The 18,899-nt window shown below is 39.0% G+C and overlaps 7 protein-coding genes across 8 annotated transcripts; 2 read left to right on the forward strand and 5 right to left on the reverse strand.

Annotated features, from left to right (window-relative positions):
• Positions 1-159: 159 nt before the first annotated feature.
• LOC117788464 (E3 ubiquitin-protein ligase SHPRH) lies at positions 160-6,956 on the reverse strand. 2 transcript variants are annotated; one of them, XM_034627242.1, is made up of 8 exons: positions 6,739-6,956; positions 4,808-6,677; positions 2,412-2,967; positions 1,405-1,977; positions 1,237-1,352; positions 933-1,173; positions 719-879; positions 160-396 (listed from the first exon to the last, which is right to left on the reverse strand). In XM_034627242.1, exons 1-8 carry the CDS (start codon positions 6,887-6,889, stop codon positions 225-227), a joined length of 3,840 nt encoding a protein of 1,279 aa, XP_034483133.1. In that variant the 5' UTR covers positions 6,890-6,956; the 3' UTR covers positions 160-224. The 2 variants fall into 2 exon arrangements, with proteins under 2 accessions (XP_034483133.1, XP_034483134.1); XM_034627243.1 differs by lacking the exons at positions 160-396; positions 719-879; positions 933-1,173; positions 6,739-6,956 and having other exon boundaries at positions 1,294-1,352; positions 1,409-1,977; positions 4,808-6,238.
• A 376-nt stretch (positions 6,957-7,332) lies between these two features.
• Positions 7,333-9,489, reverse strand: LOC117788017 (mitogen-activated protein kinase kinase kinase 7-like). The gene is made up of 8 exons (XM_034626671.1): positions 9,419-9,489; positions 9,060-9,362; positions 8,843-9,001; positions 8,507-8,788; positions 8,135-8,452; positions 7,886-8,068; positions 7,684-7,825; positions 7,333-7,630 (listed from the first exon to the last, which is right to left on the reverse strand). The coding sequence occupies exons 2-8, from the start codon at positions 9,162-9,164 to the stop codon at positions 7,401-7,403; spliced, it is 1,419 nt and encodes a 472-aa protein (XP_034482562.1). The 5' UTR covers positions 9,165-9,362; positions 9,419-9,489; the 3' UTR covers positions 7,333-7,400.
• Positions 9,490-10,481: 992 nt separating this feature from the next.
• On the forward strand, positions 10,482-12,648 carry LOC117788727 (folliculin). The gene is made up of 3 exons (XM_034627568.1): positions 10,482-11,800; positions 11,862-11,973; positions 12,460-12,648. The coding sequence occupies exons 1-3, from the start codon at positions 10,558-10,560 to the stop codon at positions 12,578-12,580; spliced, it is 1,476 nt and encodes a 491-aa protein (XP_034483459.1). The 5' UTR covers positions 10,482-10,557; the 3' UTR covers positions 12,581-12,648.
• Positions 12,649-13,271: 623 nt separating this feature from the next.
• Positions 13,272-14,228, reverse strand: LOC117786600 (60S ribosomal protein L18). Its single transcript, XM_034624936.1, has 3 exons — positions 14,179-14,228; positions 13,947-14,033; positions 13,272-13,884 (listed from the first exon to the last, which is right to left on the reverse strand). Exons 1-3 carry the CDS (start codon positions 14,179-14,181, stop codon positions 13,408-13,410), a joined length of 567 nt encoding a protein of 188 aa, XP_034480827.1. The 5' UTR covers positions 14,182-14,228; the 3' UTR covers positions 13,272-13,407.
• A 306-nt stretch (positions 14,229-14,534) lies between these two features.
• LOC117786599 (39S ribosomal protein L50, mitochondrial) lies at positions 14,535-15,343 on the forward strand. The gene is made up of 3 exons (XM_034624935.1): positions 14,535-14,640; positions 14,695-14,786; positions 14,850-15,343. The coding sequence occupies exons 1-3, from the start codon at positions 14,593-14,595 to the stop codon at positions 15,289-15,291; spliced, it is 582 nt and encodes a 193-aa protein (XP_034480826.1). The 5' UTR covers positions 14,535-14,592; the 3' UTR covers positions 15,292-15,343.
• LOC117786597 lies at positions 15,258-17,013 on the reverse strand. Its single transcript, XM_034624934.1, has 2 exons — positions 16,526-17,013; positions 15,258-16,016 (listed from the first exon to the last, which is right to left on the reverse strand). Exons 1-2 carry the CDS (start codon positions 16,984-16,986, stop codon positions 15,338-15,340), a joined length of 1,140 nt encoding a protein of 379 aa, XP_034480825.1. The 5' UTR covers positions 16,987-17,013; the 3' UTR covers positions 15,258-15,337.
• Positions 17,014-17,407: 394 nt separating this feature from the next.
• On the reverse strand, positions 17,408-18,512 carry LOC117786601. The gene is made up of 3 exons (XM_034624937.1): positions 18,436-18,512; positions 17,687-18,024; positions 17,408-17,619 (listed from the first exon to the last, which is right to left on the reverse strand). Exons 1-3 carry the CDS (start codon positions 18,505-18,507, stop codon positions 17,496-17,498), a joined length of 534 nt encoding a protein of 177 aa, XP_034480828.1. The 5' UTR covers positions 18,508-18,512; the 3' UTR covers positions 17,408-17,495.
• Positions 18,513-18,899: the final 387 nt, after the last annotated feature.

An 18,899-nucleotide genomic window follows, 5' to 3' on the forward strand; every position in this document is an offset into this window, starting at 1 on the left:
AAATTAAAATTCTTTATTCTATTCGGTTTTAAATATTTACAAATTTTTTTTTAATAAATAAAAAAAAAATGCTTAATCAAAGTTAATTTATATAGATGTCAAATATATATAATTAATGTTTATATAAATATAATTATATAAACCTAATGATAGATATAATACTGCGCATATTATAATAAAATTATAATATTATTTTTTAAATCATTGAACTTAATATAAGTGTTTTAGGTTAACTTATTTCCTTTTATAATAAAGAGCTCCTTTAGGCTATCCAGTGTCATATTATCCAGATCCCAGTGTGTAGATAATGTCGATCTATCGTCAGCTGATTTTATAAGCTTCATTATATTCTCCTCGATGGTATTATTAACAATGAAACGATGTACGGTTGTGGGTCTGAAAAAGTGATAAAGAGGGAAATTGAAACCAGAATCACAATGAATATTTTATACCTCATACCAGCTCCGAAAATTTGGATAAAAATTAAAAAAACAGGGTAAAATATAAGAATAAAATGAAATAAAACAAGGCTTAAATTCAAAAATTCAACTAAGAAAAAATTTAGTTAAAATATATATTTAATTAATGTTAGAAAAAGCAGCTTATATAATCAAATAAAATTTTCTAATAACATTATTTATCATTATTTAAAAAAAAAATTATTTTTTCCAAATTTTTGTTTACAATTTTGGATATTCGATTATAGATTGACACTCACTTGGTCTGGCCAAAGCGATGGACGCGACCAATAGCCTGTAGCTCCTCGCCAGGAGTTAAGATTGGTTCCACTAGAAACACATGTGTAGCCTCAATTAGGTTCAAACCCTTTGAACCCCGCGAAATGGGCATCAGCATACAGGTAATCTTCAGTTCAGGTTGCTAAAAGAGAAGTTATTAAAATTTTTGATTATCTACAAGATGAAAATAATTACCTTAAACTCATCAATGTCGCGATTTGTAAACTTGCTGCGACACGTGATGCCATTTTTTCTCAGTGCATTGGCTATGTGTTCCAGAATGTTTGCCCATTGCGAGAAGATCAGGATCTTTTCCTCATCCTTGTCAACGCATTGTGCTTGAATTTTCATCACTTGCTCGACAATGCATGCAATTTTCGTGGAAAAGTCACCAATTACTTTGGAACTTTTACCCTTACGCACTGAATAATATAATCTATAAATGAATTAAAATTTAATTAAGGAAAGTTTTGTTTAAAGTACAATTTCTACAACTTACTGAGGCGAATTCTGTCGACACATTGGACATTTTGTTGTGCTCTCTCGTCCCATTCGCTTTTTCATGCTATCCAGACAGTGCTGACAAAGAAAATGTCCACAGGACATCATCACATACTGCAAAATAGAGTTTATTAGAGTGTAAATAATTAAAGGAAGCATTCCTTACGCGCTCATCATCCAGAGTTTGACAAATCGGGCAGGGTTTATCTCCGGTATCTTCCTTTAAATGCTTCAAATATTTAAGACGTCCCATCAAGCGTATAAAATTCAATTGCGACTCTTCAATATTTGAAGTGTTGAACAGACGTTGCTCTTCCAACTGTTCGGGCAGGAGGCGATAGTTTGATTGTTCCTCCGGATCTTCTGTGAGCGATATGCGCATTTTGCACATGTCCAGCTCATCAAAACTTTTTATCACATATTCCACTTCAATCCAGTATTTAATCTGTGATTTTCCCAGACTCTGCAAACAGTCCAGCTGCTCCAATTTATTTGTACATTCCTTTTTCCATTCGTGAAATTCACTTTTGGCACTCAGAAAGCCAAGCACAACTTTGATCAGTGTTATTTCCCAGCTGGGATTTTCGGAACCATCTGTTATGGTGCCCTCCTTGCCCAGTTCCTTGGCAAAGATCAAGCACTCAAACTGATTCACAGACTCACGTATCTTGCATAAATGACAAAGACGCTTCTTTGGGGGTTTTCCTTGATTGGTTGCCACGTTAGTCGGTTTGTCATCCTGTAAATTAGTAATTTATTAATATAGTTTATAGTAATAAATTTATTTTAGCTATGTTGTGTCAAAATTTCAATATCGCACATCTAACGGTTTGGCCTGTACAATGCTCAGTCAGGTCAGAGTTTTTTTTAAAACGTAGTGAGCAACTTATTAATATAGTTTATAGTAATAAATTTATCTTAGTTCTGTTGTGTCAAAATACTCAGTCAGTCTGTTTGGCCTGTACAATGCTCAGTCAGGTCAAAGAGTTTTATTAAAATGTAGTAAGCAACTTATTAATATAGTTTATAGCAATAAATTTAATCTTAGCTATCAAAATTTCAAGATCGCAATGCCCTGTACAATGCTCAGTCAGTCAATCAGGTCAAACAGTAATATAATTTAGTTGTTAATTTTAAAGTTTTATTTTAAAATTGAAATAAGTTTATACTTGCCATAATCTCAGCCAAATGACAGTTGGAAACGCTTTTGATAAATTTAATTGAATCGATAGTTAGGGGAAGTCCCTTTTCCATAGTTCCGCATGCTTGGCTCACCATTTGCTTAAGGATTTCAAAGTCATGACGCAACTTTTTGCGCAACTCTCGCAATCGATCGTGCCAAGTGTGAAGTAAATACACTACACCCGTCATGGAAGTCACTTCAGCCAGCTTTTCCGTTGAAATACTTAGACGGAAAAACTCATGAGTTATCCTATTCCATACGGCTTTGTGCCAGCATTCACCAGTGTTGATCAATGTGGCAAGCAATTCCACAATACTTGAATCGAATTCCTCAGCCAATTTGTCCAGTTCCTCCAGCTTCGATTCATAGGCCATTTCAGCAGCCTTCATCACTGGTGTCGTCGTCTCCAAATATTTGCGCTGCAGTTTATTCAATTTGCGGCTATAAGTGGAGAGTTCCTCATCTGGAAGCTCGTCTTTTTTTGGAGCCAATTTGGAAGCCTTTAACATATTGTGCAGCGCATGTATTTGAAGCAAACTGTCGACGCTGTAAATGAAATGGCAAAGTTATGCGATTTTGAAGTTTTTGAAAAAAGGTCAAGGGGGTAGTATGGAAAATACCGAAAAAATTGACAGTGAGGAAAATTTTTTATGTGAATAATATTTTGATGCAGATTCAAAGTAGAGGCCAAATAATGATCAAAATGGTATTCCGCATGAAAATCGGTTGATTTTTGGCAAAGTTATGCAATTTTGAAGTTTTTGAAAAAGTGTCAAGGGAAATACCGAAAAAATTGACAGTGAGGGAAATTTTTTATGTGAATAATATTTTGATGCAGATTCAAAGTAGAGGCCAAATAATGATCAAAATGGTATTCCGCATGAAAATCGGTTGAGTTTTGGCAAAGTTATGCAATTTTGAAGTTTTTGAAAAAGTGTCAAGGGGGTAGTATGGAAAATACCGAAAAAATTGACAGTGAGGGAAATTTTGTATGTGAATAATATTTTGATGCAGATTCAAAGTAGAGGCCAAATAATGATCAAAATGGTATTCCGCATGAAAATCGGTTGAGTTTTGGCAAAGTTATGCAATTTTGAAGTTTTTGAAAAAGTGTCAAGGGAAATACCGAAAAAATTGACAGTGAGGGAAATTTTTTATGTGAATAATATTTTGATGCAGAATCAAAGTAGAGGCCAAATAATGATCAAAATGGTATTCCGCATGAAAATCGGTTGAGTTTTGGCAAAGTTATGCGTGTTTGAAGTTTTTGAAAAAGCGTCAAGGGGAAAGTCAAGGGAAAGTACGGATAAAATAACAGTGAAAAATTCGATTTTTTTAGGTAAATAATTTTTTGATGCAGAATCAAAGTAGAGGCCAAATAATGATCAAAATGGTATTCCGCATGAAAATCGGTTGAGTTTTGGCAAAGTTATGCAATTTTGAAGTTTTGAAAAGTGTCAAAGGGTAGTATGGAAAATACCGAAAATTGACAGTGAGGGAAATTTTTTATGTGAATAATATTTTGATGCAGATTCAAAGTAGAGGCCAAATAATGATCAAAATAGTATTCCGCATGAAAATCGGTTGAGTTTTGGCAAAGTTATGCAATTTTGAAGTTTTGGAAAAAGTGTCAAGGGGGTAGTATGGAAAATACCGAAAAAATTGACAGTGAGGGAAATTTTTTATGTGAATAATATTTTGATGCAGAATCAAAGTAGAGGCCAAATAATGATCAAAATGGTATTCCGCATGAAAATCGGTTGAGTTTTGGCAAAGTTATGCGTGTTTAAAGTTTTTGAAAAAGCGTCAAGGGGAAAGTCAAGGGAAAGTACGGATAAAATAACAGTGAAAAATTCGATTTTTTTAGGTAAATAATTTTTTGATGCAGAATCAAAGTAGAGGCCAAATAATGATCAAAATGGTATTCCGCATGAAAATCGGTTGAGTTTTGGCAAAGTTATGCGAATTTGAAGTTTTTGAAAAAGTGTCAAGGGGGTAGTATGGAAAATACCGAAAAAATTGACAGTGAGGGAAATTTTTTATGTGAATAATATTTTGATGCAGAATCAAAGTAGAGGCCAAATAATGATCAAAATGGTATTCCGCATGAAAATCGGTTGAGTTTTGGCAAAGTTATAAAATTTGGAAGTTTTTGAAAAAGTGTCAAGGGGTAGTATGGAAAATACCGAAAAAATTGACAGTGAGGGAAATTTTTTATGTGAATAATATTTTGATGCAGAATCAAATTAGAGGCCAAATAATGATCAAAATGGTATTCCGCATGAAAATCGGTCAAGTTTTGACAAAGTTATGAGACTGAGAAGTTTTTGAGTAAGGGGAAGTACAGAAAAATGAATGGAGATAAGTTGTTATATGTGTAACCTACGATATGTGCTCGTCGTTGTAATCATTGGCCAGCTTGATGACCTGCTTATAGTTGTTGATGGCGTCTTTGTATTGGGACTGTATGAAGTTGATGGCAGCGATGCCATTGTAGGATGATGCCCAAGTGCGCAATTCCTGCTTGCATTCCTTCTCATTGGTGGCTTTTAGATGGACCAGCAGTTCCTGTCGATTCATATAGGTGTTGGTATCGGAGACATTTTTATTGACCACAACGGGAATGGAGCAAGTTTTGCGTATGCGCAGAAATGGCTGCAACATGATCCTTAGTAATTGTGGTGAAATGGAGGACAAACAGGAGCTGCTGGTGTTGGGATTGTATTTGCTGTGCTTGGCAATGGCGTCCAGGAAGAGTGAGGTGCATTTAAAGTGCTCCTCGCGATAGTAAAGTGACTCCACATTGCTCAGATCCAGATAGTGAACCACTTCCGATTGTGGCGGTATGCCCAGTTCCTGCTCCACCTTGGACTTGCAGGTGCGCCACATGCAATGCTGCAATAGCTCCAACAATGGCTCCACCTTGTGATTGAGCAGAAAGGAATTGGCCACTGTTTGCCAGGCATCCAAAGGTTCACATGCCGCCCGAAAACCAATGAATTTCAAAAGTGGCGCCAAATCATCAATGGTCTTTTGTATGGGAGTGCCGGTGACTGCCCAGCGATGAACCGCAGGCAAATTGCTGACCATTTCCGCTGCCTTCGATGTGCTGCTCTCGACCATTTGGGCCTCATCCAGACAGACACGCCACCACTTGACCATCAGCAGTGGCGAACTGGGACGCATATAACGCTGCTCATAGCGCAACTCACGATCTGTTGTGTTCCTGGGCGTGTGATTCAACTCGTGCATGAGTATTGTATAATCAGTTAGTACAATATCATATTTGGCCAGCTCCAACGGACTATACCAGCTGCCGGAGTGCAATCCCGGATACAGTAGCACCTTTAAAGTGTCATTCACATGCTTGCCCACTTCATGTTGCCACTGTGTCTTGATCTCATTCGGTGATATGATGATGGTAGCACCTGTATTCACCAGCTGCTCCGTTTCGACTGTCAATTCAGTCCAGCAATTGGGACATATGTAATATTCATATGAATCCTGCATACAATTTTGATGCTGCCACAGCTGGCAACGCAAACATTGCACTTTTTTAGCTGCATTTAGCTGTTGCACGCAAATACAATGCACTTTATGCTGCCGACGACGTTTCTTGAGCGGCACAACATCCGATAACTGCTCCAAAGAGTTGCGCCAATAAGTGTTATCAATATTCAAATTGGGATTTAGTAGCAGTGTAGCTAGTAGTTCAACGGTCTTGCCCAGACCCATCTCATCGGCGAGTATGCCACCTGGTGGCAAGCTGATCCTAGGCATGGTTGCCTCATCTTCATAGAATTGCAGGCAGTATTGGTGTTTGTAAACTTGTTGCTGTTGATCTGTAGTCTTGTATTTAGTATAATTGGCAGTAAATTCATTGGAATCAAGCTCACGACTCAGCATCCAGCTGACGGTGCGTTGTTGATACTTTCGCAGCTGTGATTTGAAGCAACTGGGCAGTGATAAAGTTGGAGGCAGTGCATCATTTAGCCGCTCCTGATGCTTGCAGTACAGCGCATTATACAGCTGCGTGGTCACATAGCTCTTGAGCTCCCGCTGTTGCTGATGCTGCTCTTGGAGCACCTCCAAGTCCAATGTGGGCGTGAAATTGCTGAATATAATGGGAAATATTTCGACTGCCAGTTGTGCATCTTGTGCATTTGCCGAAATGCAGCTACCGCCTTCCAACTGCAGCAACACCAAAGTGGTGCCAATTATCCGGAATCGCAACTTCGCGGTGCGTCTTTTTGCAACTGCAACAATTGTTTAATTAAGAAATTTATTGCTTTTATTTCAGTTTCAAAAACTACTCACAGTTTGTTATGATTTCAACCAATTGATTTGCATTCTCCGCTAGACTTTCTTTTATTGCCCACTGTTTTTTGCGGTATGCAAACAGGAATTGTTGCCCACTGTCCACACACTCCTCTGCAATTTCGCAAATCACAACTGCTGCTTGTTCCATTATAAATCCGAATTCTTTTTAATTAAACATTTTGTATTAATTTTACTACTGCACCGCCGCGCACTCCAGCACTATGGAGCTGCCAACTTGTTTCAATAGTCATGTCGCTACAAAAAAGGGTTGGCAGGCTTGGTTCGCGCATTTAACACCATTTTCAAATTTTAATCAATTTAAAAAGTAGGGGTATTCCTAAAAAATTATGCAATATTGTCATTTGGCCGGATTAAACAATAGTGCAAGCGTCATTATTGTGCCAACAGACGGAAGCAAAAGGTAGCTTTGGGAACACAACACTTTTCCAATATAAGAATTTGCGAAAAGCATTTAAGAACAGTATATTTAAAAAAAAAATAGCTTTAAATAACTAGGCAATAAATTTCGCTCGTTATTTCAATTACATATTTACATAATATTTTTTCAAACTTATAAGCATTTTATAAATTGATAAACTCTTTAAAATGTATTTCTTTCATTATTTATAAACTGCATAAAATTAGTTAAATATTATTGATTATTCGGATTTAAAATTGATCTTATCAAAGGTCCCGCCAGGTATAATACTCTTTATCACACTTTCTGTATTAAGAATTTCTGACAACACATGAAAAATCGAAAATCCCACACCACAATAAGCTAAATTCCACGATGATGGTCGTATTTCCGGATTTTTATGCCAACAATAATTAATTATAGTTCTTATATACTTGTCATCCTTTGTATCCTCGATGGGAGGCCGTTCCCCTGGAGTTATAAAAGTATTAAGAACGCAGTAAAGAGCTTGACTACTTACTGACCTTGACTGACTAAGTTCATAATGACGATTGGAGTTCGATTTTTCAAGTGGTAAAAGGGTTTCTTTCGGGACATCACCTCCCAAAAAACGATCCCGAAGCTATAAACATCACTTTTCTCCGAATACTCGTAGCCCAAGCCAGTCTGTATATACAAGCATAATTGAGATTAAATTGGTTACCTTCAATGAGAACGACTACAGACCTCAGGTGCCATATATTCAGGTGTCCCAACATAATCCTTTGTCATTACAGTAGCCTGTTCTCTAACTGTACCAAAATCTGCAATTTTTAATACTTGATAATTGTCGGCAAGTAACAAGTTACTCGTCTTAATATCTCGATGGATAATTGGCTTTGGCTCCGTGGCATGTAAATAATGAAGGCCCTGCAATATGTGGAAAACTCTCACGATTACTCTTACATGTAGAAATTAAATGAAAATTGATCTTACCTTGGCTAATTGGCGCATCCAACTGAGAGCAGTCGAATCGGAATATTCATTCCGCTTTTGTTCTTTCTCTTTATGAATGTAATCATAAAGTGTTCCACAGTCTGCGTAGGCCATCACAATAAATGTTTTTGAATCCTTGCTATGCAGGGTACAAAACAACTCGACAATATTTTCATGGGTAACTCGGGATAAATATTTCACTTCTCGCTCAATTTTTTTCTTGGCATCATCATCGTCTACAAAAAATTTTTTCACCGCGCATGGAACATCGATTAATTGATATTTGTAGACAACACCGAAGGCTCCAGATCCCATAATCTGAAATTGTTTATTTAAATATACTAACGAAACTTCTATAATAATTAATATAACCTCGTCGAGTCCCATATCCGCTTTTTCCACTGCGATTCGTACGGCAACTGCTTTCATAGTGGGCCTCTTTTTCGGATCAAGATTCCAACATGATTCAATCAGCGATCTTATGTTGTCACAGGATAAGTCTTGGGGAAAATGGGAGAAAAGCTGTTCGTAGTTTGAAGTTTCCCTTACGAACGTCATTTTATAAAAAGGCTTTTGTCGTGTCAGGACTTCCCAGAGTACTATCCCAAAACTGTATACGTCATATTTCTCGTCGTAAATACAACAAAATGGTCCCTGGTTTTGGATTGGTATTACTATTTAAAATATTATATGTAGATTGATTCATACCTCGGGGGCCTTATAGACAACAGATTCCCTTTTCCTTAATTGCCTAGGTGTATTTCCCAATTCTCCGATCTTCAATTGTTGAAAGTTTTTGGTTAGGAACAAGTTACGTGGCTTTACATTCCAATGAACAATAGACTGATTATGTAAAAATTCAAGACCCTACAAAGTATAATAAAATTCAGTTATTCGCTTAAGAAATACGGAAAATTTAACTTACCATCGCACACTGGTACATCCAATTGAGGGCAGTACTTGTGGTATAGTTTTGTACTCCTGTTCCGTGAATTTGTTCGTGCAGTGATCCGCAGTCCGCATACTCCATTAGTAAATCAGAATGATTCAGACTGCATCCTGAGCAACAATAAAACTTTAAAATGCTCTCATGACTGACGTTTCTGAGCTTCGAGTATTTTTGAAGATTTTCATCCGAAATATATTCATATTTATACTTTTTCACCGCAATCGTTTTATTATCCCATTCAGCTTTGTTCACTGCAGAAAAAGAGTCACATCCGAGCTCCTGCAAAGTGCTATATTAAAAACGATTTGTAAATTAAAGGTATTTTAAAGCGTTACCTCTTTCAGTTTTATATCACCAAAGTTCCCATCACATGGGGGCCTTGCAATATCAATTTCAACGGGGTCCTCTAAAGTAAAATTTTCCAGTAGTGTTGGTAGCACTGCAGTGGAGAAACTTCCGAGCTGCACTTTCCAGTTTTGATTGAATAGAAAATCCATTTCTAACTGGAAGTGCAGGTTTAAAAATTATAATTTAAGGTAATATTAAATGTTTTTTACAGTATTATCATAATCTATATAAATTTATTAATTAATTATAATAAAAATATTGTTGTACAAGTTGCACTATGGGAGAAAAGTGCCTGAAGCCGGAAATGGCCTGATAAGAGAAAAAAAATAGGAATAAAAAAAATACAAAACGGGCGAGTTGCGTGCAAAAATTGGAAAACGGTAGATTGGCAATACAGTCTAAAATAAATGAAACAAATTATTAGTTATAAAAATTAGTATGTTGAGCTATATGAGTCAGAGCTTTCGGCTGCCTAACCAGACGGACAAGGCTCACATACACTGTGATTTAGAACTTAAGTAACCATGAGAGTGATGCACTTACCCGAAAAGTCCCACGTCTGCTTCTAGGCGGCGGATTGCATTTCTCTTAGTCGAGAGTTCTTCAGTAAACTGTCTTAACGGTGAATGTAGGGGAAAAGCACACTTTGGAGTTTGTTAAGTAAGCTTTATTTCTATAACTTAGCAATTCTTCTTTCTTTTGCTGTCTTCCCGCCTTAGATGTTTCTAGTGTTGGTAAGTGCTTATAAACACTGTTCGGGTACATCAGATGATAATTAATAAATACTGAATTCTGACTGGGTGGCAGTCTTCCGTTCCAGTGCTGTCAAGTTTTTAAGGGGAACAATAGCTGTTTCTGTCTGGAAATCATCTAAATTTGTTTTTATGGGCACTTTTGCAAAGTTTTACCAAAAATATTAATAGCAAAACCTAACTTAATATACATTTAAAATGGCCAGAATTACAGCTAATAGCAATTTTGAAATTTTTCTAGCAAACAAACTTTGCAAATAGCTAGAGCTAGCTATAAAGCAGCTAAGTTGACAACAGTGATAGGCGCGTGAGCCAAAAATTGGCATTTTTTTTTTATTTGTTTGTCAACAACAACGAATTACGTCAAACTTTAAATGAATGCGGTTATTGCGCTGTGCCATTTTTGCGAGGCGCACGGTCCCTGCGCCATCTTCTGCACACAGACGCTGCGCGACACCAAAATCGAGGATCTGGTGAATCTGGAGCAGCAGCAGCAGCAACAACAGCAGCCGGGACAAAAGAGTTGCTCCGCCTGCAACTATACGCTGGGCAGGAACAATAGCAATGCCAGCATTTACAGCAAGGATACGGAAAGTGGTGCGACATTTGTGAGCAGCAAGCTGGCCACCATGCAGGAGGTGGCCAATCTGGTCAAGCAGGCGGCAGTGCGCAGTCTCAGCTGTGAGATCAACAGCAATCGGGAACGGCATGGAGACGGAAAGGGGAACGGGAACGGCAACGGTGATGGCGATGGTGGCTTTGTCTACTTTGGTGACTCCTCGCGTGGTCACATCTTGAGTCATACGTTTCGTGTGTGCGATTTACAGGCACGTGGTTACTATCAACTCTTCTCGATTATAGTGCTGATGAAGGACAAGTATTTTCTGTTGAATACCAAGCCATTTTTGGCCGAGCACTTGCGCAAGATCTCGCTGGAGCTGCAGGCGGGTGCACAGCGCACCAAGGCAACGGAGGAGTTGAATTATTCGGCAAGACAGCGACGTTTGTCGGGTGCACAGTTCCTGATGCCAACTCCACGTTCGCTGCTGGAGCTGACCGGGGAGGAGCACATCTTTGCCCAGCTGCATTCACACTTTGCCTGGATACTCTTGGCCGGTTCACGTTTCCTCACCGAACACATTACCTTTGGCAATCTGCCCTGGTTGCCGCCACAGAGCAGCGGTCGTCCGCCCGCCCAGCGTCTCACCTACAACAGTTCCACGCTGCCCATGATCCAAATGTACGAGGATGATCCGGAACAGGAGGGCTTCTTCTCGCTGCGACACATTAAGAAGGTGCTGCCCAAGGATGACTTTGCCACCGTTTGCTATTGTGCTCTAACTGGCGTCAAGATCATTGTACGTGGTGCTCCCGAACGCACAGTGCTCTTCATGATGTGCCTGAAGAAGCTGCTGCCGGAGCCAATGCAGAAACTGATGCGGATTGATGCACAGCATCAGCATTCCATCAGCTCCGAGTACAAGATCATCTCCGTCTCCAATGACATTGCCGTTCCCATTGCCAGTAGTTCCGTGTTCCGCATTGATTTCCTGGACAAGCATGTCAATGGCAACGATATCGTCTCCGTCAAGTGGCCAGCAGAATTGCCCAGAAAATGTAATTAGTCTTTAAGAGTTACTAAATATTAGCTAATCTTGAGATTCATCTGTGTTTTTAGTGCCTGATCTCTTGGTGAAGCTGCTGAAGGCCGTCAAGGCTGTGGAGGAGAAGACCTTCACTGAGCTGGTGCTCAACAAACAGACCAAAGTCCTCATCGAGGAGTGGAAAAAGTGAGCTTTGTTTATTTTCAATATTTTTAGTAATAAATACAAAACCAAAGAAATAGAGATAGGAACAAAATTTTAAGAATTAACAATAAGGCTGAAAAATAAGGAAAGCATTATTAAGAAAGTTCATCCTAGTAAAAATATCGGAGTACTAAAAACCAAAAAATATTCAGATGAGAAAATTTAGAAAAAATGTATTTAGGTACCTCACACATATTCTAAAAAAAATCTCTCTATTATTGAATTTCATGTATTATTAAACCGAAACGAACCGTTACACATGAATCGGTTTCTTATCGGTTTCAGTACAGTAAGAATATTTTGTTACATTAAGGATTTCAGTTACTAATACGAATCGCAATCGGTTAAAACCGGTTAAGGTTTAAGCTTGCGATTAAGGTTTTAATCCCTGATATTAATTTATACATAGGATCTCTTTAAACTTGTTTCTATCTCAAATTATTAATTATGAACTTCTTTCGCTTATAGCAAAGTGATTTGCCTGAATCATGCCAAGTCCGGAAGCGTTCAGGCCAAGTTGAAGAAGGTGCTGGGAGTACAGCCGCAGGATCAGCCGCTCCTAAATTACTGGAGCACGCACTTGCAATAGTTATTTATGTTATATATATTGTATAGGAATGTATTTTTGGAATAAACATATTGAATATAAATTTAAATCGTTAGAGCCCTTTTTTCATAAGTCGCCAAAATGAAAGCTAAAAAACCTTACCTTCACCTGTAAAATCTTATCTGAGTACTTAAGAAAAAAAGTTGAAAGGTACGCCTAAAAGCCCTCAAATATACCCTTCCGACTATGTATAGGACATATCTGTAGCTTTTATGGTTTGGAAACTGTTGGGGTTTAAATTTTAGCGGCATTTAGCGTTTTCCCGCTAAACTAGCGGTGTTTTTAAAAAGTTATAGAATAAACATTTCTAGATTTTTGAAAAGGAGTACATCATCTAACATTTTCCTATGCTAACAATTCAAAAACAGGGAATCAAATTATCATCACTAAATATCAAAAATTAAAAATACAAATCTTTGAAAGTACTTAATGAAGTAATCAATTTTTCTTAAATAAATAAAACAAATTAATAAGGAAGCTTGCAACAAAAAAGAATTACTCAATTTCAATATAAAACCAAGAGACAAGAATTAAATAATATGCATGTATTAGATACATATTAAATCCAAACATTGCACATTTTTATTCCAAATTCCGAGAAATATGAGTAAAATTTGGTTTCTTGCAGATATGCATTGCGGCCATATAGTGGGATATATTATATAGAAATGGATTTGTTCACTTTTTGGAATAAAAATTCTTTATTGCTCCAAAAGAGCGCAACGTTGTTGTTGTTTTCTCTCCACGATTGACAAATCATTTAAATCTTAACCCAAAAAGCGACGTCTCCAAACAGTTGTTGTTGTTGTTTACTTCTTGTAGCCGCAGCTGGAGCGACGACCACGAGCACGCTCGAACTTGCGTCCCTTGGAGCGGACATAGGGACGAGTGTGGGAGTGGGGAACACCAGGAGCCTTGCCAAAGTGCTTGCAGGCGGTGCGAGCAGTGCGTCTGCCTTGCAGCAACAGCGTGTTCTTGCCGGTGGGCGAACTCAGAGCCAATTGGTCGAAGGTCAGCACTTCACCGCCAGCCTTGAGGATGCGCTCCCGTGCCGTCTGGGTGACATGCAAGGCGCACACCTTCAATTTGGGCACAACCAACAAGCGGGCATCATCGGTAACGGTGCCAACAACAACCACGGTGGACTCGGGCTGCTTGGCGGCCTTGGCGAAGCGTGCGATGCGCTGCAGCGACATTGGTGGCCGATTGATTTTGCTCATAAACAAACGCTTCAGGATGATGCGGTTGAACTTCTTGTTGGTGCGACGTTGCAGGAAACGGTACAACTACAAAAAACACACTTTAACAACGGCCACTTTCATGACATTTCATTTTATAAATAACTCACCTTCACCAACAAACGCAGGTAAACATCCTGAGATTTGGGTTCGGTTCTGCGAACCTTGCGATCGTACTTGTGATTGATATCAATACCCTGCAACAAAACACAAAATATTATTACCAACTATTCACTTAGCACACATTCTGTCATTAATTTAAAATAAGCAGTCATATTTTGTTTAAACATTTAAGATGTTTACAAATTTATTTTTTCGCTTTTAAGATTTCTTGCGTCGTACCATTTCGGCGACCGGAAAAAGAAAGAGACGAGCAATGACACTTAGGGCTGGCTAATTATCGATACATCGCATGCAGCAAACGTAACAAGCGATATATCAAATACCGCCATGGTATTATGAGCGCAAAAATTTATTGGCAAGCTGACAACTCACTTGTGTGTTTTAAAACAGTTTATTATTTTTAATTATGCTGTTTAGATTAATTTGTTAAGCTAGAATTACAGTTTTTAATCAGTTTCAATGTGCATTAATCGAGTGTGCAGGCTATCGATTGTGTTGTGCACTTTTGACAGCTGCGCAGGGCTGCACAAGCGTATTTGGACAAAGTGTGGCAGCGCTCGTAGCTAGTACTTTTTCCGATAAAAAGCTGGCAGCACTCGCTTGTATATTTGCAAACTTCACAGCACTAAAACAATGGCAGCGGTGTATTTACGTAAAGGTTTTTTTACTCTGCCCCAAACTGTAAGTAAATATTTAAATATTAAATGATTAAAGTCTTAAATTTATCATAATTAGTTGGCAGCCAGTCGGCAGAGATGCTATGCCACCGCTAAGCAAACAAGGACCAATACACTAGCAGCTGTGGCGGAATCGATCTCTGCCAAGGGGTAAATATTTTGAAGAGCTAATTTTTGAATTAAAATGTGCTTAAAGTGTAATTTTTTTTATAGTTTTCTGCGACCACACAAGCCTTATGCGCCGGGTAACGATGCCGCAGAGCGTGTGCGTGCCGTGGCCGCCCAGCTGCAAATGACCAACGGCGGCGATCAACGAAAATTAACAGATTTGGGCGAGAAATTCAAGTTTCTGGCTGCTTGTTTTGAGGAATTGCAGCATGGAGTACCCAATTCCCAGGTTCACGATCTTAACACAGTGGCCGATGTCATTGCATTCTATCAGCAAACGGTGGACACCACTGTGCCATTGGATGCACTGAAGCGCATTGAGCTGCCCGAGAATTTGCACATACAATATGAATATTTGAGGTTCAATCCGGAAACCGATACAAAATTCAATGGAAAAACCGCTTTTCCCAAGAGTTCAACTTTGGTTACGGGTCTCAAATATCGCCGTAAATATGAGGGTCATGAGGCCAAGCGTTCCTGGCCGTAGTTTTATTTTCTAATCCTATATATAAATATAAATAAAATGTGTTATTCTAAAAGCATTGTGATATGGTCTCTAGTAGTTCCTCTGATTTGTAAATGCTGTCCAGTGATTTCATGACCCTCGCATCCTTGAGCAGCTCCATGAGTCTTGCATCCGCTTTGACCTCCTCAAATGTGTTGTACATTAATTCCATGTTGAGCTCTGTTACTGCTGGCTTATTCATAATACTTAGTATCCTCTTTTGTAGCTCGATTTCGGGATCGGGTGCCTGTAGTTTGGCCAAGGCATTGGCATCTCCCAATTCCCGTTTCAGTTGCTTCTCCCGCTCTTCCTGCAGATACTGGATAATGCATTCATATTGCAATCCAGTTAAAGGACGATTATCCGCCAGCATTTCTATTAATTTCTGCATGGCATCGGGATGTCTATGTTGATGGGAGACGTTGATTACTGCATCATGTTCCCGCTTGACTAGAAAATCTCTGACTATCAATTTAATGGCATCCTCCAGTGGCATGTTGCGATGCTCGGCGGGCACACCATATAAAATATTGACTGTAATGCTGTTGAGCGCTTCGTGTTTGGGTGTAACCAGGACGGCATAGAGGCAACCACGGGTGGAGATGTTGCTCAGCACCTGACCCAGCATAACATCCTCGTTGGGAAAGAGCACATCCACTCGCATACCCGCCTTGGTCAGGCGATCCTCAATGAACTCGGCGTACTTGCTGTGAAATGAAATTCCATTAATAATTGAACATTCTCCAAAAATAAACATTGAGGGTACTCCTAAAATAGATTCAGATTTGGTTTCGCCGATCAACTATCCACACAGTCGACCATGCTCGACAGCAGCATACCCTGTGCCCAGATACTCTGTACTAAAAGATGATTTTCGACTGATTGTTCCTATGGCAGCTATATGATATCGAAAACTGATCTGAACCAAATTTGGCCAGGATATAGAACACCAACTTAAATGCGTATTTTAACAGTTTGGTTAAAATATCTCAAAAATGGCAGCTTAATTATAAAGAAATAGTATTATTCTGATTACACTATTCTGCAAGTAAACTATTAACGAAAAGTCTAAGAAAAAACAGTTTTTTCCACTTTCATTTGTCAATTTGTGTGTTTCGCGCCATTTTTTTAAATTCTCGAAATCAACATCAAATCAGTATGCAAAAAGTGTCGAAATAAAATCCGAATCTGTTTCAGGAATACCCCTATTACTTACGTATTATCACGATTCACCACAATTATCTCGCAATCATTAATGGGCGCTGCATTTCCTGCCGCTGCTGCTGACATCACTATGCCGCCCTGGACTGTCATGGGAGCACCTACTCCTCCTACTCCGCCCATGACGCCAATTCCTGCAGCAGTTACTACAATATTTCCCTTCTTGGCCGCCTTTGTTTTTAAGCTGGCATTGCGCACTTTCAATTCTCTGGATTTGAAGCTGGATTTGTTTAGCGCATCTGCACATTTGTTGGCTATTTCCTCGCTTTCAAACTGCACAAATCCGAAATTCTTTTGCACCGCCGAACCCAAAACTTTGCCATAGGGATGACAAATGCTCTCCAGTTCCTCGCGCGTGCACAGCGGCAGGTTTCCAACGTAAATGCGATTCTTTGCCAATGCCGGATCGCGGGCAATGTTGTAACCGGGCGCAGTGGGATCTCGAATAGCTGCCATTTGCTTAAATTACAATTTGCAGCAATATCTCAGGGATAAATAAATAAAGATAAACTGTTGTGAGCTGCCAACTTGTTTCAATAGTCATATCGCAATAAAAGCGGGCTGGCAGGTCCATTTTTAAATTAAGATCAATTTAAAAACGTACTAAATTTTGCAACTTCTATAGTTTTGAGCTACAATTTTCCAAATTTTTGCAGAATTATTGTTCGAATTTTGTCGAATTTTTGCTCACCGTTTCAATTAATTGCGTTAAGATTTGGCGTCAAAACAACTGCCATCGTTTTTCAAAGCAAGTTTAATTGAATGGTGTGGCAAGCTTAGTTACCATATTTTGTTCAAATTGCAAAACAGATTTTTTTCCAGGTCTGGCAACATGCAAATAAACGGTAACGGAAAATAAGTAAAACTATAATTGCTATTCGATTTAACAGAACTAAAGAACAAATTTATTGCAGTGAAATGAAGAAAACCAATTAAATAGTGCATGTGAAGTGTTATTGTGCAATTTAAGCATGTATCAGAAAATCAGCGCCATGATGTGGATCGTTTGTAGCGCCATAATGTGGATCGTGTTCCAACTCGGGTTTCTTCTTTGGCACATACGGATTGTGTTCCGGATCGGCATTGAGGCTGAGAGTAGAATACAATTACAATTATTTTACATATTTTTTTTTAAAGTGCTTTATGGTTAACTTACTGATATAGGCTGATAGCTTCCTCGCATTTGACATTGTACCACCAATCGCAGGCGAATTCCTTTTGATTGAATATGGTACCATTTGTGCATAAAAATGACGCACCCTGGTGTCCCTCGCGTCCGTCGTGACAGACGTGATAGGCCTGACAGCCGGTCTCCACATTGGCATACATGCCGGGCACAGCGGGCACATTGTGGCAACTGAATTGCGTGTGCGGCACTTCGTGATAAATCGGATAATCCACACCAGCTACTCCAGGTATTTTATTCAAATCCTGTTTATCCTCGTGGCGTGCATGATGCTCCGATTGCGGTGGATTAAACAGGTGTCCAAATTTCTATATATCAACATAAACATATCAAAGAAACAAGTGTTGCATAATATCTTAAAAACCAGTTCCACACAGACTCGCCATTTCCCCTCCCCACAACTCCACTCATTATTAGCAAACAATTAAACATGTGTGTAATGTATGAATGTAATTGTCTGTGTGTGGCGTGTGTGTGTGTTAGTCTTTGTCTCAATTGCATGTTACAATTTTTGGGTCAAAAGTGAACGTCGCACATTGGCGCACTCACTCGCACTTCAAACGCAGACATAGACACGAGCTCCACACAAGTTCCACAAAGCGTTGTTGAAGTTGACGTCCTGTCTCTCTTTCACTCTCCCTATGTTACTCTCACTGCCTTAACAGACTAATTAACAGCGCATCAGCAGCGACTGTCAGAATTGTTTGATCGACACTAACCTGCACTTCAATCGATAACGCTGCCCCAAGCAGCAACAACAACGTTGCCAGCATCCTCAGTAGCTGCCACATTGCTTTTACTTTGATTTTCAGTTCAGATCAGGTTTTATTAGATTTCAAATTAATTTGTTTTTGGAGTTGTATCAACCGTCTGCGTTCGGTCTGAAAATCGCACTGAAACTGAAGTGCAGTTTTGTCCACTTGAGACACAGTCTCGTGTCTCGTGCTTGTGTCGTGCAAGCTTTCAAGGGTAGCGTCTAACGGTAAGCGGCGCTTCGGTAAGCGTGGCTTCGGTTTCTGTCGTGTCTGCAACTTTCGATTTTTTGGAAGCTGCTTTTAAAAACCAAACTAAGCTTTTGCTTTTGCCGTTACTTTTCGCCCATATCATAGTTATTAGGCGTTCCAAACGTAACCTGAGGCAAAACGATGATAAGTTTAAGTATAGTATCTCATGCATATGAAAG

Source organism: Drosophila innubila (assembly GCF_004354385.1).
Source record: "Drosophila innubila isolate TH190305 chromosome 3L unlocalized genomic scaffold, UK_Dinn_1.0 0_D_3L, whole genome shotgun sequence".
Lineage (NCBI taxonomy): Eukaryota > Metazoa > Arthropoda > Insecta > Diptera > Drosophilidae > Drosophila > Drosophila innubila.